Raw genomic sequence first — 16,465 nt, 5'->3', positions numbered from 1 at the left:
GGGTTGCTTCTACCTTTTGGCTGTTAACATGCTCTGAATGTGGGTAAACAAATACCTATTCAAGTACCTGCTTTCAGTTCTTTTTGTTATATATCCAGAAGTGGAATTGCTGAATAATTGTGGCAATTGTAAGTTTTTAAGGAACTACCATACTGTTTTCTATAGTGTCTACACTATTTTACTTTTCCACCAGCAGTGCACAGGGGTTCCAGTTTCTTTACATCCTAGCCAACAGTGTTACATTCTGTTTTTTGATAATAGCCATCCTAATGAGTGTGAAATGGTATCTTGCTGTTTTTTGTGTTTTTTTTTTTTTGCGGTACATGGGCCTCTCACTGTTGTGGCCTCTCCTGTCCGGAGCACAGTCTCCGGACGCACAGGCCCAGCGGCCATGGCTCACCGGCCCAGCCGCTCCGCGGCATGTGGGATCTTCCCAGACCGGGGCACGAACCCGTGTCCCCTGCATCAGCAGGCGGACTCTCAACCACTGCGCCACCAGGGAAACCCTTGCTGTTGTTTTGATTTGAATTTCCGTAACAGTCATGTTGAGCATCTTTTCATGTGTGCCTTGGCCATTTATGTCTTCTTTGGAGAAATGTCTGTTCAAGTTCAAAGATGCCCATTTTTGCATCTGGTTGGTTGATTGGTTTTTTTGTTTTTGTTTTTTTTTGCTGTTGAGTTATGTTTTCATTCTTAAAGGCAAATTTAAAAATGTCTTAAAGTTATAAGACAAAATACCCCCTTAAGCTCTTCATGCAGAATAGAAGTTTTATTCATTCTCTGACCATGGTACTTGATGAGAAAAAATCTAGTTGTGATACTAAACTACCATCTTAAGTCCCTAGTTTGAGGGTAAACAAAGCTATTGAGCTGAGAAACAATTTTAACATGAATTGGAATAGTTATCATTGATGTAAGCCTTACTAGAGTAGGGGTAGCAGTACTATATATTTCACCCATTATTTGTTCAAAATTATAAAATAGTTTTGTCTACAAGTACTTTGACCCTGCTATTGACATGGCAAAACACATACTGTAAAAAGCTATTTGCAGTTTCTCTTTTTGTCACGTTTGCCAGAATCGAGTGACATCGGAACGTTTTGGATCCCAGCTTCTTCTCAGTCTAATCTTTAGAAGTTGACCTTTTTTTTTTTCCCCTGTAAGTTTGGACTTATTCAAAGATTTTTATGAAGTGATATATTAGTAATAAGGAAGAACAGTGACTGTAAGGATCCTGCATTTGAATCGCAGCTTAATATTAGCATGTTAGATTTTCAAAAGAAGAGAAAGCGGTCAAAGAAGGTCATGTAGGCTGGGGTTTCTCAACCTTGGTACTATTCACTTTTAAAAAATAATAAATTTATTTATTTTTAATTTTATTTAGTTTTGGCTGCGTTGGGTCTTAGTTACTACGCGTGGGCTTTCTCTAGTTGCGGCAGGGGGAGGCTACTCTTCGTTGCAGTGTGCGGGCTTCTCATTGCCATGGCTTCGCTTGTCGCGGAGCATGGGCTCTAGGCATGCGGGCTCAGTAGTTGTGGTGCACGGGCTTAGTTGCTCCGTGGCATGTGGGATCTTCCCGGACCAGGGATCGAACCCATGTCCCCTGCATTGGCAGGCGGATTCTTAACCTCTGTGCCACCAGGGAAGACCCCACTATTCACTTTTGAGGCCAGATAATTCCTTGTTGTGGGGCTGTCCTGTGCACCATAGGATGTTTAGCAGCATCCCTGGCTTCTACTCACTAAATGGCAGTAAACTTCACCACCCACCCACAGTTGGACAACCAAAAATGTCCTTTGGGACGCAAAATGGCCCCAGTTGGGAGCCACTGATGCAGGTATTCACAGTTATAGGATTTATGAATGAAATTGAATAGTGCAAAATCCACACTCTGGACTTTGTTAGATATTTAGAGCACTATTTTATGTGTTATAATTGTGCTTTTGCTTTCATCCCAGAAAAATGTCTATTTTAAAAAATCATCTTCTACCAAGTTCTAGATGACAGGATCCATGAAGTGTTTTTGTTTTTACAGTTACCAGTGATTTTTCAGTCAGGTTATTAATATATGTCAAAGTCCTAGAGTCTTGGCTAGAACAGCCATTAACATTAAAGAAGAAAGACATACTTTGCAGTTTCCAACAAAGTAATATTTTCTCAGAAATGTTCCTTTCACTCTTAGATACTGAATGTAGTTAATACCTTCATTTTATTGAGCTTGGTGTACTTTCCTAGGCATTAATTTCAGTTGCTTGGATAATTCAAATCAATAACTTTCTGGAGTCACACATCCATTACATATTGGGCACCATGCTAGGCTCTGTTTACAAAGATGAATCTAGTCTTGGACTTTTAGGAGGCTGGTAAAGGAGTAGTTATAATACAGAGTGAAAGGGTTTGAGATAGACATTGTAGTAAAAGAGGCTTAGAAATACACAACTAAGAAAGCAATGAATGCTGTGGGGCGGGGTGGGAATGTCAAGAACAGCTGCAGAGCAGGAGGTTAACACTGGAGCTAGCTAATCCTCGAAGGCAGGGCAAGCAGGGAGGGACAGAAAGGTGTCTTCAATAGGAATAGGTATGGACAAGAGCTCTCATATTCTTGCTGTATGCTAGGCAGAGTGCTAAGTACTTTACAATCACAAACTCATTAAATTCTCACCATAGCCCCTCACAAGTGATAGGTATTATCACCATTTACATACAAGAAAGTGAAGTATTAGAGAGGAAGTAATTTAACCAAGGACTTATATCTAATAAGAAAAAAAGGGGGGTGCCCATGATTAGAAACTGGTATACTCTTTTTTTGTTTTGGACACGCTTTGCGGCATGCGGGATCTTAATTCCTCGACCAGGGATCGAACCCATGCCCCCTGCTGTGGAAGTGCAGAGCCCTAACCACTTGGTGGCCATTCCTGGGCCACCAAGGAATTCCCAAAACTGGTATACTCTTATGTGGATAGATCATTAGTGGGTAGGTTAAAGAGTGACAAGGGAATGAGAATAAGCGACTGGAAAATTAGTTTGGGGCCAAGTTGTAAAGGGTCCCCTCTCTCCCTTGTTGGACAGTGTGGAGCTGTCAGAGCTGGAAGGTTTGGAGGTAGATGGAGAGTCACAGAACCCTAGAGTTAGCAGGACCTTTGAAGGTTATGAGGTCTGGTAACCCGCTAGGGAAATTAAAGTTTAGAGAGGCAAAATGTGGTACCTTACCAGACTGAACAGTTGAGTATTTCCTTCCTGATTTTCTTATAAAACAAAAAAGACAGAGACTTAATTCAGGTTGTATCAGAAGTGGTAGAGTTGAAAATGGAATTAAGATCACATCAGAATGCCTGCTAAGCTAGTGGGGTTTTTGTTTAAACTTTTAGTTTTAGTTTAAACTTTCTGGGCTCAGGACCCTTTTGCATTCTTAAATTATTGAGCTTTTGTTTACTTTGTAATATCTATTGACATTTGCCATATTAGAAATTTAAACTTTAATTTGAAAATTTTATTAATTCACCATAACTTTTTTCTTTCATTTTAAATTTTAATAGTTTATTTGAGCAAATATCTATTTGAATTGGGCAGCGCCAAACTGGAAATGGTTAGGAGGGCTCCATCAACAGGAGCTGCGGGAAAAGCTTTTATAGAGAAAAGCAAAGCAGAAAAATTAGTTGATCAGTTATAGCTTTAGCGTTTGCCTTATTTGGAAAAGCCTCATTGGCTGTTTGTTATTGGTTGTCCTTAGGTTTGATTTCTTAGCCTTGAGGCAGTTACAGGCTTAGGTTTTAGTTTGCTTATGTGGGGTTGCTAAGGTATTAGAACCACCTCAGTCTAATGGTCTCCTTGTTTAATTAATTTAACACATTCCCCCCTCCTTTTGGCCCTCCTCTCATATCGGAGAGTTTAACCAAAAATTTGGTGATAGTGCCACTCTTGGTCACCATCAGGTTGTTGTTTTTGTCTCGTCGTGAAACTCATAGGTTATGAGTCTGGTTTGTGGAAGAATTGTTTTTGCTGTTCATCTCATTGTTTATCTTATTTCTCTGCAAGTGCAGTGAGACCATCTGATGTATTGCTGATGGCTACAGACATGAATTTAAGACCCTTGAGAGAACATAGCCCACCAGGGAGATTATAATGATGACGGTCAGTCGGATAATACCAAGAGACTGAGTATGCTCCTTAGGGCTCCCTATGAACCAAACAAGTTCTTATCAAATAAAGCAAAGAATGTACCCAAAGGGCCATCAACCTGTTTTACGTCAAGAGGCTTGTTTGTTAATTTCCTGTATTTGCTATAGTATCAGAGGATGTGATCCAGTTATAGCAGGAGGTTTTTGCTATGGCACAGACTTATGGCTTGTTTTGCCAGTAAGTAATCGAAAGCAATGCTATTATCCAAAACCACCTTAGCAAGAAATTTTAGGGACTTTTGTTGTGGAGCTATGGCCTTAGTGGTAGATTTAGAGGCAGTTGCCAGAGTTAAGGAACATTGTCTTTCTGTGCATTTACAGAGAGCAAAAGCAAGAGGCAAAAAGGCAAACGGAATAAAGGTTTCATATTGGAGACAAAGATCTTCATCCATGATATTGGGAGAGCCAAATACCTCAAGATGTTGTCTGCTTCTGGAGAGGAAGCTCCAAAGTCTATTTTATTTTATTTATTTATTTAAAAAATTTATTTATTTTTATTTTGGGCGGCACTGGGTCTTCATTGCTGCATGCAGGCTTTCTCTAGTTGTGGCGAGTGGGGGCTACTCTTTGTTGTGTTGTGCGGGCTTCTTATTGCAGTGGCTTCTCTCTTTGTAGAGCACAGGCTCTAGGCGCGTGGGCTCAGTAGTTGTGGCGCACGGGCTTAGTTGCTCCGCAGCATGTGGAATCTTCCCGGTCTAGGGCTCAAACCCATGTCCCCTGTATTGGCAGGCGGATTCTTAACCACTGGGCCACCAGGGAAGTCCCTATAAACTTTTTATTGAAGTGAAGTTGATTTACAGTGTTGTGTTAGTTTCAGGTGTACAGCAAAGTGATTGAGTTATACATACATATATATCTTTTTTTTCCAAATTCTTTTCTCTTATAGGTTATTACAAAATATTGAGTATAGATCACTGTGTTATACAGTAGGTCCTCGTTGGTTATCTGTTTTATATAGTGTGTATATGTTAATCCCAAACTCTTAATTAACCCTCCACTCCCTTTCCCCTTTGGTAACCATAAGTTTGTTTTCTGTGTCTGTGGGTCTATTTCTGTTTTGTATATAAATTCATTTGTATCATATATTTTTTAGAGTCCACATATAGGTGATATCATATATTTGTTTTTCTCTGTCTGGCTTACTTCAGTTAGTATGATAATCTCTAGGTCCATCCATGTTGCTGCAAATGGCATTATTTCATTCTTTTTTATGGCTGAGTAATATCCCATTGTATAAATATACCACATCTTCTTTATCCATTCATCTGTCATGGACATTTAGGTTGCTTTCATATCTTGGCTATTGTAAATAGTGCTTCAATGAATATTGGGGTGCGTGTATTTTTTCAAATTATGGTTTTCTCCAGATATATGCCCAGGAGTGGGATTATAGAATCATAAGGTAGCTCTCTTTTTAGTTTTTTAAGGAACCTCCACACTGTTCTCCATAGTGGCTGTACCAATCTACATTCCCACCAACAGTGTAGAAGGGTTCCTTTTTCTCTACACCCTCTTCAGCATTTATTATTTGTTGACTTTTTGATGCTGGCCATTCTGATCAGTGTGAGGTGATACCTCATTGAAGTTTTGATTTGCATTTCTCTGATAATTAGCAATGTTGGAGATATTTTCATGTGCGTCTTGTGGCCAGGTAAATTTGAAGTTCACTTTCTTAAAACTATTAGTTGATGCACCGTCATTGCCACTACTTTAGACAATTTAGATTGAAAAGCTTCTTATTAACTACTTCTGGCTTTTAAGAAACAACTAAAATACTGTATATCATAAATTTTGGTGAATTCTTGTGATTCTTCTGTTTTAACAAGATTCTGAAAATAAGGATTTTTTAAACTTAAAATTGACACACATATTCTGGGCACTTGGATTTTCTTTCAGTTTATAGGACTAAAAAGTATTTGCGGGGGCTTCCCTGGTGGCACAGTGGTTGAGAGTCTGCCTGCCGATGCAGGGGACACGGGTTCGTGCCCCGGTCCGGGAAGATCCCACATGCCGCGGAGCGGCTGGGCCCGTGAGCCATGGCCGCTGAGCCTGCGCGTCCGGAGCCTGTACTCCGCAACGGGAGAGGCCACAACAGTGAGAGGCCCGCGTACTGCCAAAAAAAAAAAAAAAGTATTTGGGGGCCTAAATTTGTGCCCCTGTTTTGATTCAGGACCTTAAAATCCATAGTACATTTAATAGACTACACTGGAAATATACATTGCAGTTTTGGGTTAGCATATTAAAATGTGAACTCAAAAGTTGTATCATTTTATCACTTCATAATTTATTTAAAAACCTTTCCTTCTTTTTAGTTATAACTTCAAATTGGTCGACAGATATTTCTGCCGGTTAAATTTTACATCTTGTTTCAAAATTGGTGTGGTAGCAGGGAATTCACCAAAAGTGTGATGACATTTATAACAAAACTAAGTTCTGTCACTATTTTATACTTTAAAATCATTGCTCCCATTGATTCCTTTGCATTTTTATAATATGGACTTAAACAGAACTTTGTTGGCTCACTATTTTAGTACCCAGAAATTCTGCTCTTGCCCATATTTGTTTACTTCTTTTTTTAAAATTAAATTAATTAATTAATTAATTAATTTGGCTGCGTTGGGTCTTCATTACTGCGCGTGGGCTTTCTCTAGTTGTGGCGAGCGGAGGCTACGTTTCATTGTGGTGTGCAGGCTTCTCATTGAGATGGCTTCTCTTGTTGCAGAGCATGGGCTCTAGGCGCGTGGGCATCAGTAGTTGTGGTTCGCGGGCTCTAGAGCGCAGGCTCAGTAGTTGTGGCGCACGGGCTTAGTTGCTCCATGGCATGTGGAATCTTCCCAGACCAGGGATCGAGCCCGTGTCTCCTGCATTGGCAGGCGGATTCTTAACCATTGTGCCACCAGGGCAGCCCCTATTCGTTTACTTCTTTACCCACTACGGCCATTGATTCCTCTACATTTTTAAAATATGGACTTAAACGGAACTTTGTTGGCTCATTATTTTAGTACCCAGAAATTCTGCTCTTGCCCATATTTGTTTACTTCTTTACCTACTACTGCTAAGGAATTTTGGTGTATATATTATTGGTGGTATTGTAATTAAAGTGTTTTCCTTAATGGTTATTTTATGATTCCTTGGAATTAAATTGATAAGTCACATACATATTCTATACTGTAGTCATCTGGTGGCCTTATGAATAATCTTGTATTGCTTGGAGTACATTATACATGTAGAACATTTTTTTCTTTCTGTGCTGAAAACAGAAGATAAATTAATTTTGTTAACCCTTAATTTGAGAAAGTACAATGTCCTATTCACTTAGTACTAGTAATACTACTTTTGCTTAATGATACGGAAAAAAATTTATTGATGGGAAAATGGAAACCGAGTCATTTCTAGGAGGCTTGGCAATGATGACTTGTGGTTCTACCTTGAGGCTTTTATCATAGTAGTTTGTATTTTGTAACTCAGGTATCTACTTTTGGCTCTTACTGGCATAGGTTTATTTCTTTATGTTTCAAACTGCAGAAAGCTCTGGTAACTTCATAAAGTTTTTATCTTTTGCCTTATCATGTGAGAGCTAAATAAAAATGCTATGTAAATTCTATTTTCTTATGGTATTTCTTTTTTTAAAAAGTGATAGCAAATTTGTCTCAGATCCTGGAGTTAGACTTATTCATCTGGCTGGTTTAGAGTTTGTATTGGATGTGAGAGCTGTAGTCTGGGCGCAAATGACAAAAACTGTTGAACCTGTCCTCTACGGAGTGTGCCTAAAGCGGATTAACTGCCTGCACTCCCCGCCCCCCACCCTGAGTTATTTGCTTTTAGGATTAAGTCTTCCTCAGCAAGGAGGGGAGAGTATGAAGCAAAATTTCAGAAACCTGTAAATAGCTTTTTATTAATGTATTTGATAATGCTATAAAAGAACTTAAAACCGTAGCAGTCTTGTACATGCAGTACTGAAATAATTTAATATTTCTCACATGGTTCTTGGGCATAATAAACTTGTTCTGACCATGTTGGTAATATTTTCTCCTTGTCTTTCAACTGTGACCCTTAGAGGTTTGTATTAAACTGAAGAGAGAAATTAAATTTCATTGCCTCTCATTTCCCACATTATTCACAAAGAGCCTAAACTAACAAGACTCAAGTAACTTATATTTCTTTATTAGTCCTTCAAAAATTTAAATTACCTGGGAAATTATTTTGGATGTCTATTTTTTCCTAAAGATTAACTTACCCATGAGGCGGTGGTGGTAGTAGTAGTAACAGTAATAGTAACAGAGCATTGCCACTTCATTTATGGATTCCCGTCATATTCCAAACTCTGTTAGCCTGTGTGTTATTTTTTTAAACTCTTAACCTTGTGTTATTATTTCCATTTTACAGATGTAGAAACTGAGGTTTAGCAAGAGGTTAAGTGACTTGTCCAAGGATACATGCTGTATGTCTGAGCCAAGATTTGAATCGAGATCTCTGAATCCAAAACCCATATATCCACTATTCTATTAATATTACCCTTAAGTCATTTGTGTTTACTAGTCGTATTTCATTTAGAAAAAATTGTTCAGATTTTGCACAGAACGAAACATTGGTCTTTCGGTGGCGTGTGGTGATAAAAGATTGTTACTTTTACTTCCACATTCCCAGGCTGGTATTTGCTGTCTTCTGCCATCTCTGAAGGTAGAGTAATGAAATAGATGTGGAGAAGGTAGGGTGTCTAGAAATCCCAGATCTGCAATTTAGACCTTTTTTTGTTGTTTTTTTTTTAGACCTTTTAATTATTGCCATTTGTTAATTTTAAGAAGTTTTATATGCGACTCATTTCCTGTTTGATTTTTTCACGTAAGTTTTTTTTCCCCCCTTCTGTAGCACTGATTCCAGCAGTAGTTCAAGTGATGACTCTCCAGCCCGATCAGTTCAATCTGCAGCAGTCCCAGCACCCACTTCCCAGTTGCTTTCATCCCTGGAAAAAGATGAGCCCCGTAAAAGTTTTGGGATCAAGGTTCAGAATCTTCCAGTACGCTCCACAGGTAGAATTTTGTTACTCTACTTTCCTCTCTGCTACTGTTGGGGAACGAGAGATTGAGCAACTTAAATTCTATACTTTGTACAGAATTTGTTTAAATAGCTCTCTTTCTTATCTGACTGTGTTGGTAATATTTTCTATTTGTCTTTCAATTTGACTCTCTCCCCCTTTTTCTTTTTGTGGTTCATTGATATTTAATGCCGTGTAATAAAAAGCAAGTGATTATAACTGTATGTAGTTTCTAGATTGTTATATATGTAAAGATTGCATGTTACTTATACTTAATTATATACACATACATATATAAATACACATTATTACGCATATTATATGCATATACATATACACACATAAAGACTTTATGGTGCGTGTTATGTAAAGAAAACATGGTTCATTTTTTATTATGAATGTATTTAAAAAAAATTTTTTTTTGGCTGCGTTGGGTCTTCATTGCTGTGCATGGACTTTCTCTAGTTGCTGTGAGTGGGGCCTACTCTTCATTGCGGTGCGCGGGCTTCTCATTGCAGTGGCTTCTCTTGTTGTGAAGCACGGGCCCTAGGCATGTGGGCTTCAGTAGTTGTGGCTCGCAGGCTATAGAGTGCAGGCTCAGTAGTTTTGGCGCACGGGCTTAGTTGCTCCATGGCATGTAGGATCTTCCCGGACCAGGGATCAAACCCATGTCCCCTGCATTGGCAGGAGGATTCTTAACCACTGCGCTACCAGGGAAGTCCCAAAGCATGGTTCATTTTTGAATAAAAATGCTTTCTGGATTAAATATTTTGATATTAGAGAAAATTTGGTACGATGAAATTGTAGAAATACTATTTTCAGTTAGATTTATATTGGTCTGGAGTCCTGTGTGAAATAACTTGGATATAAAAAAATTATGATAGGAAATCCACTTCAAAACATTAACATTATAAATGAGGAAAGTCATGAATAATCACTTTGTATAGTTAAAAGCTATACCGTTGTCTTTTATTCCTAATGTTTTTGACTGACATTTGGCCATAATATGTTTTTATTTCTATGTCAGGCATATTGAGTATGTGAACAACTGTTAGTAGATGGTCTAAACAACTGTTAGTAGATGGTCTAAACAACTGTTAGTAGGTGGTCAAACCAACAAAGACCAAACTAAGCATTTCTTAGCTAAGTGCATTTTAATGATTACTTAAATTATTTATTAAAACAGCCTATAAAACCTACATACCAGGTTTATGAATAGAGATATTGAGACACAAATGTTGGTGAACTTTTGATTTAGATTACTTTGTAATTTAGGAGTGGACAGGGGTTATAATTGGCTTGTCTTTCTCTACAATTTTATTTTTTATTTATTTATTTTTTTTTGCGGTACACGGGCCTCTCACTGCTGTGGCCTCTCCCGTTGAGGAGCACAGGCTCCGGACGAGCAGGCTCAGTGGCCGTGGCTCACGGGCCCAGCCGCTCCGCGGCATGTGGGATCTTCCCGGACGGGGGCACAAACCCGTGTCCCCTGCATCGGCAGGCGGACTCTCAACCCGTGCGCCACCAGGGAAGCCCTACAATTTTAATTTTTATAATGAAGCAAATTAACACAAGACCTCCAGATAGTATAATTCATCTGTAAAAGGCCTTAAAGTTGTTTAGCATGTTACATGCCATTTCCCACACAATTTTATCATCAACATGATGCTTGGAAAACTAGAAATATGGCTTTCTTTCTAAGTCTTTAAAGTTTTATATATGCATATATATGTGTGTTTGTATAGTTTTTATCATGAAAATTTTAAACATACCCACAGTAGAAGGAGTAGCAAAAATGAACTCCCCTTATACCATACCCCAGATTAAAAAATCATCAATATTTTGCCACATTTGCTTTGTCCGCCTCCATCTTCCTTCTTTCCTGTTCTTTGTTACCTTTTTATCGTAAAGTAAATCCCTGATGTTACATCATTTCACACTTGACTTAAAAGATCTATACTTTTGTATTTATTTGTAAAATATAAGGGTATTTTCCTGTGTAAGCATGATATCATTCTTACCTAACAAATAACTAGTAACATCTTCTAACCCCCGGTTTATTTTCAGAATTGTACGGTAGTCTCTAAAATTCATTTTTAGAGTTATTTTATTTGAAAAAGTAAAGTTTTAATGCTAATTAGGTCAAAAATCAGACTAAAGATTTAGTAGCTTACACTTCGAGTTGTAACTAAATTAGAAAAATAAGCAACTTGTTTTTGTTTGGGGATTTAGATACAAGTCTCAAAGATGGCCTTTTCCATGAATTTAAGAAATTTGGAAAGGTGACTTCAGTGCAGATACATGGAACTTCAGAAGAAAGGTATGGTCTGGTATTCTTCCGGCAGCAGGAGGACCAAGAAAAAGCATTGACTGCATCAAAAGGAAAACTTTTCTTTGGCATGCAGATTGAAGTAACAGCATGGATAGGGCCAGGTAAGAGACAAGGAAGCTGAGTTTTAGTGTAATTTTTATTCCATTATATGAAAGGGCCACATGTTATCCTCAATGTGGACAGTATTCCAGCTCTGTTTATTTTATTTTATATTTTTTTAACAATTTAAATTTATTTATTTTGGGCTGTGTTGGGTCTTCATTTCTGTGTGAGGGCTTTCTCTAGTTGTGGCAAGCGGGGGCCACTCTTCATCGCGGTGCGCGGGCCTCTCACTATCGCAGCCTCTCTTGTTGCGGAGCACAGGCTCCAGATGCGCAGGCTCAGTAGTTGTGGTTCACGGGCCTAGTTGCTCTGCGGCGTGGGATCTTCCCAGACCAGGGCTCGAACCCATGTCCTCTGCATTAGCAGGCAGATTCTCAACCACTGCGCCACCAGGGAAGCCCCCAAGCTCTGTTTTTTAAAACATACCTTCGGTGTCTTCTGTTTTAAAGAGTGGTTGCATTTTGTCATTCAACTTAATAAAATAGGTTGTTTTGGCTAGGAAGGGTTAAAGATTCTTCTGTTTCTGTTAGAGAGCATGCTAACTTTTAAGAGTTGTGAAAGGCAAAGTATAGTCCGTTGTTGAATCCTGCTTTCCCAAAAGGATTGAGTTGATTGAGATAAGGTGATAGTTCCGAGGAGAATGACAACAGAATTATTCTGAATTAGAAAACAGACTATATCAATTTGAGGGACTAGTTAGACCAGTTTTCTTTCCATTATGCCCAGCACAAATTGGATCTGTTATTCTAGCTTCTATGACCTTGAAAGATAGTGGCAGAGTGGCAGGACTAAGTCTTTTGAGTGCAACCCGTTGAAAATTTCAAGGGGACATTTTATTGTTTGAACCTACCTGTAAGACCTATCTATTCTAAGGCAGGAAGTCTTGTCAGGCATGACTTGGGTCAGTGTTTTTCCTGTTTCAGAACCACTTGCAGTGCTTGTTTAGAATACAGACTCTTTGATCATACCGCAGCTTACTGGTTTAGAATTTGCATACTCAAGTTTTAAAAACCCCTGATTTACTTGTGAGTAAATCTGTAGAAGAATGAATAGAAATGTTAAAATTATGCATTCATATTAAGTGTGTGGGACAGTTGAACTTTAAGACTAAAACTTTGAGTGGAATTTATAGGGTAAACATAGCCCATTTTCTTGGAATATTCATTTTATGTGACAATTAAGAGGAAAAAAATACAATTTCCCTGGTAAGAATGTGTCATTTGTATATTAAAACAGGCACAGTCAGGGTTGTTAGAGTGAAGGCTATAAAGTGTGCATAATTTTATGATAAAACACAGGAATTCAAAGACATACTGTTTTTTCAAAGGAATTATAAGTTATGCCTTCACATTCCCTCCTCCGCAAAGTTTGAGATGTACTGCCCTAACTTGTACTGGGCTAAGAGCAACTCAGGAGTTCTTATTTAACACAATTGGAACAGGTCAGAACTGACTTTGAGGAATAATATTTAGAATGTCATATCATCTCTGTAAGTTTTTAGAGCCATATATAATTATTAACTAGTGAGGATCTAACTCAGGGGCATTATCAATAGGTGACTTTCTAATCTCCAAGTAGTGGGCTTAGCTTGAGATATTTATTGTAAAAAAAAAAATCATTTTACCTAATTAGTTAGCACCCAGGATGTTAATTGGGGCTTTTTAACCACCTGCCACTGAAGATGTTGAGAAGTTTGATTGGTTCAAGCATCGGAGAGCTGAAGGTACTTTTTCCAGATGGGACAGCATTGAAACACCAGTTTAAATGGGATATTTGAAAGCTGAGTAGGGACACTTGGTTGGAATTACGCTGTTGGATGGTTGTCATAAATGTTTTATATTGAAATGTATGGAGCTGATTGCTTCCTTAGGTCAAGGACGTCTTGGAATTAAAAAGATCCAAATCCAAGAAACCTAACTCTGTAGGCAGACCTCTGGTGGCTTCTAAGATTGTGCTTTTGTACTCCTATGCACAGCATTACAATCCCCTAAACATGAAATTGCAGGATAAAACAGTCTTTTCAATGATGTGTAGGACAGTAAGACTTAAAACTGGTCATGAAGGTTGAATAGATTACATGTGGAAAAGACACTCCCTCCCTGCCCCCAACTGAATTTCTGATTTTGAAATTTTAAGTGAGCTATTTGGTAGAAATGAATTCATTACAGATTTTAATGGTTGCAAATCATGCTTTATCCTTCTGATTCTGCTTTTTTTTTTTTTATTCTATGCCACGTGGCTTGCAGGATGTCAGTTCCCCAGCCAGGGATTGAACATGGGCCATGGCAGTGAAAGCCCAGAATCCTAACTGCTAGGTCACCAGGGAACTCCCCTGATTCTGCCTTTTGAAGTACAAACCTCAAGATGTGCCTGAATTATTTTTTTCTTTTTCTCCTTTTAAATGAAATATTCCTAAGTATGTGCCCTCTGTTAGTTACATAATTTTAAGAAGACCTAGTTGAGCTTAAAATGAGATATACCCCTGTGAAATAAGATGAAAATGTAGAGATAGGTGTATGAGTGCTGGACAGTTTCTGGGTCCACCTGACTGAAAAAGTATGTACTCTCTGATGACACAGGTAAGATTAAGCTGAGCTGCCATTATCAAACTGGAATCAGGAGTGAGATGTGTTCTGGCTGAGTTCACCCAACATCTCAGAAGTTGAGTCTTTTTAATACCGGTGTTGTCATTGACATTATCAGTAATGTTTCAGTGGCTGGCACTAAACACTTTGATTTAGTCAGGTTGATCAAATACTAACTTTTTGGGATGGGTTTGTTTTACATTAAAAAAGAGAGCGAGAACATACAGGCTGTATTATAATTACTATCCAGAAAACGTTGAATGTCCCTGCCCTAGACGAAGTTAATAAATGGAGCTTCAGAGAAAGCCTGTGATTGAATTAGACGTTGAACCAGGGCTTTTGATCATAAGAAGTAGAAACCTTAAGAGTCATTTAGTCTCTTTCTGTTTGTCATTGGGTACCATGCAACACCAAAAGAAGATATTTCATAAGCGTTACTTCAGTCAGTTTTCATACAAGTATTATTCTTGTATTTAAAAATTGCTGCATTTAGACAGTTGGGTATGGCAAACATAAAATGCTAACTGTTTTATAAAATGTTGAAATGTAAATTAAATAATGAAGCTGGACTATTTTTAGCTGAATTTTATGTTTATTTCAGATTATAGTTTTATACTGCACATTCAGAGCCTGCCACATAATTTTGGAACCTAAGATTAGGCTCAAATACTACTATTTTTTGCTGGGGATTAAAACCTATTTCTGTATTAGTGATTATTTTTTAAAACAAATCAACTTAGATTGAAATTCAGTCTTCTTTTCTATTTTAAAGATCAGGGTGTTAACTTTCTCTTAATTTTTTGGACAAGTTTCTCTAGCCTCTGTATTCTTCTTTTGATTTGGAGCTGTTTCTGATGGTGTGTATAATTTTTCAGATTATATGAGAATTAATCCCAATATTTCAGAGATCTGATTTTTTAAAGTAGATTTTCCCATGATATATGAATATATTAAAACACTCTCTGTCCCCATCCCACTTACAGAAACAGAAAGTGAAAATGAATTTCGCCCTTTGGATGAAAGGATAGATGAATTTCACCCCAAAGCAACAAGAACTCTCTTTATTGGTAACCTTGAAAAAACCACTACTTATCATGATCTTCGCAACATCTTCCAACGCTTTGGAGAAATTGTGGTATGTTTTGTTTTGTTTTGTTTTTACAATAAAAACAGTGTTAGATCTTTGTCACAAAACATAAAGCATAGCAGAGATTATATTTGGAAAAACGATACTTAGATGGTGTAATGAATATTTTTCCCATTTGCCCTATGTGGTTTATTTTTTTTAAACATTTTTTTATTGGAGTATAATTGCTTTACAATGGTGTGTTAGTTTCTGCTTTATAACAAAGTGAATCAGTTATACATATACATATATCCCCATATCTCTTCCCTCTTGCATCTCCTGCCCTATGTGTTTTTAACTGCTGCTAAAAGATGATCTGGCAAAACCCAGCAGGGACTGCTTTATGTGTGTATGTAAAAATATGTAATTGTCTGTATTTTGTTTACATATATATTTTCCTTTCCACTTTTCTTATCTTTGTCCATCTGGTGCTGTTTTAATGCCATCTCTAGTCCTGTGGGTTGAAAGGAAAATCTGGAAGAGAAAACGTGTTTGTAAGAAAGAAGCAGCAGATTAGTGTATGATTATTTTTATCACAATGCACATCAGAAGTACCTTGGGGATTACTAGAATGTGGATAGCATGCTGGAAACTCAGTTCTATTTTGAAATTCTAATTAGAATCATTTTTCAAATTATGTAATTGTTAGATTTAGGGATAGAAAGATTTTTCTATTCCCCATGACTTAAAACTTGAGTCATATTATAGTGAAAATAGTTTGGTTGCAGCTTTGTACCCTTAGGATATACTATTTTGTTTTGTGTTTGAAAAAACAGGGAAATACTTCTGTTTTCCTAGATTTTCTCTATATTAATAACAGTGAAGAAAGTACTCTAGTATATTTGGACTTTGGAGAGTAAAAAAATGTTTTGGATAGAAACAGCTATTGTTAATCTTTTAAGGGTGTGTGTGATGTCCATTTATCCATCTGTATTTATACACTAATGCTCTAAACAAAAGATTCTTAATTTTTTAAATGACATAATCTAGTCCTGTGAATAAAACATTACTTGTGCTTGTGGCTGAGCTAAACCTCATCTTTAGGGGCTTGAGGCAAGAGATTGAAGTGGTTGGTAGAAGTGAAGAAAAAAAAGAGAAGCTGTATAT

At 37.6% G+C, this 16,465-nt stretch overlaps 1 protein-coding gene across 8 annotated transcripts in view; it reads left to right on the top strand.

Moving 5' to 3' along the window:
- The window catches only part of SPEN (spen family transcriptional repressor), a 94,191-nt gene that overhangs the window by 56,232 nt on the left and 21,494 nt on the right, over positions 1–16,465 (top strand). For all 8 annotated transcript variants that reach the window (XM_060141321.1, XM_060141324.1, XM_060141323.1 and 5 more), the window contains 3 exons: positions 9,048–9,208; positions 11,446–11,646; positions 15,216–15,367. In XM_060141321.1, the coding sequence (XP_059997304.1) occupies positions 9,048–9,208; positions 11,446–11,646; positions 15,216–15,367 (514 nt within the window). The remainder of the gene's footprint in view (positions 1–9,047; positions 9,209–11,445; positions 11,647–15,215; positions 15,368–16,465) is intronic.

The sequence above is a fragment of the Lagenorhynchus albirostris genome, chromosome 2 (genome assembly GCF_949774975.1).
Source record: "Lagenorhynchus albirostris chromosome 2, mLagAlb1.1, whole genome shotgun sequence".
In the NCBI taxonomy this organism is placed as follows: Eukaryota; Metazoa; Chordata; class Mammalia; order Artiodactyla; family Delphinidae; genus Lagenorhynchus; species Lagenorhynchus albirostris.
This window is presented reverse-complemented; position numbering and strand designations above follow the sequence as displayed.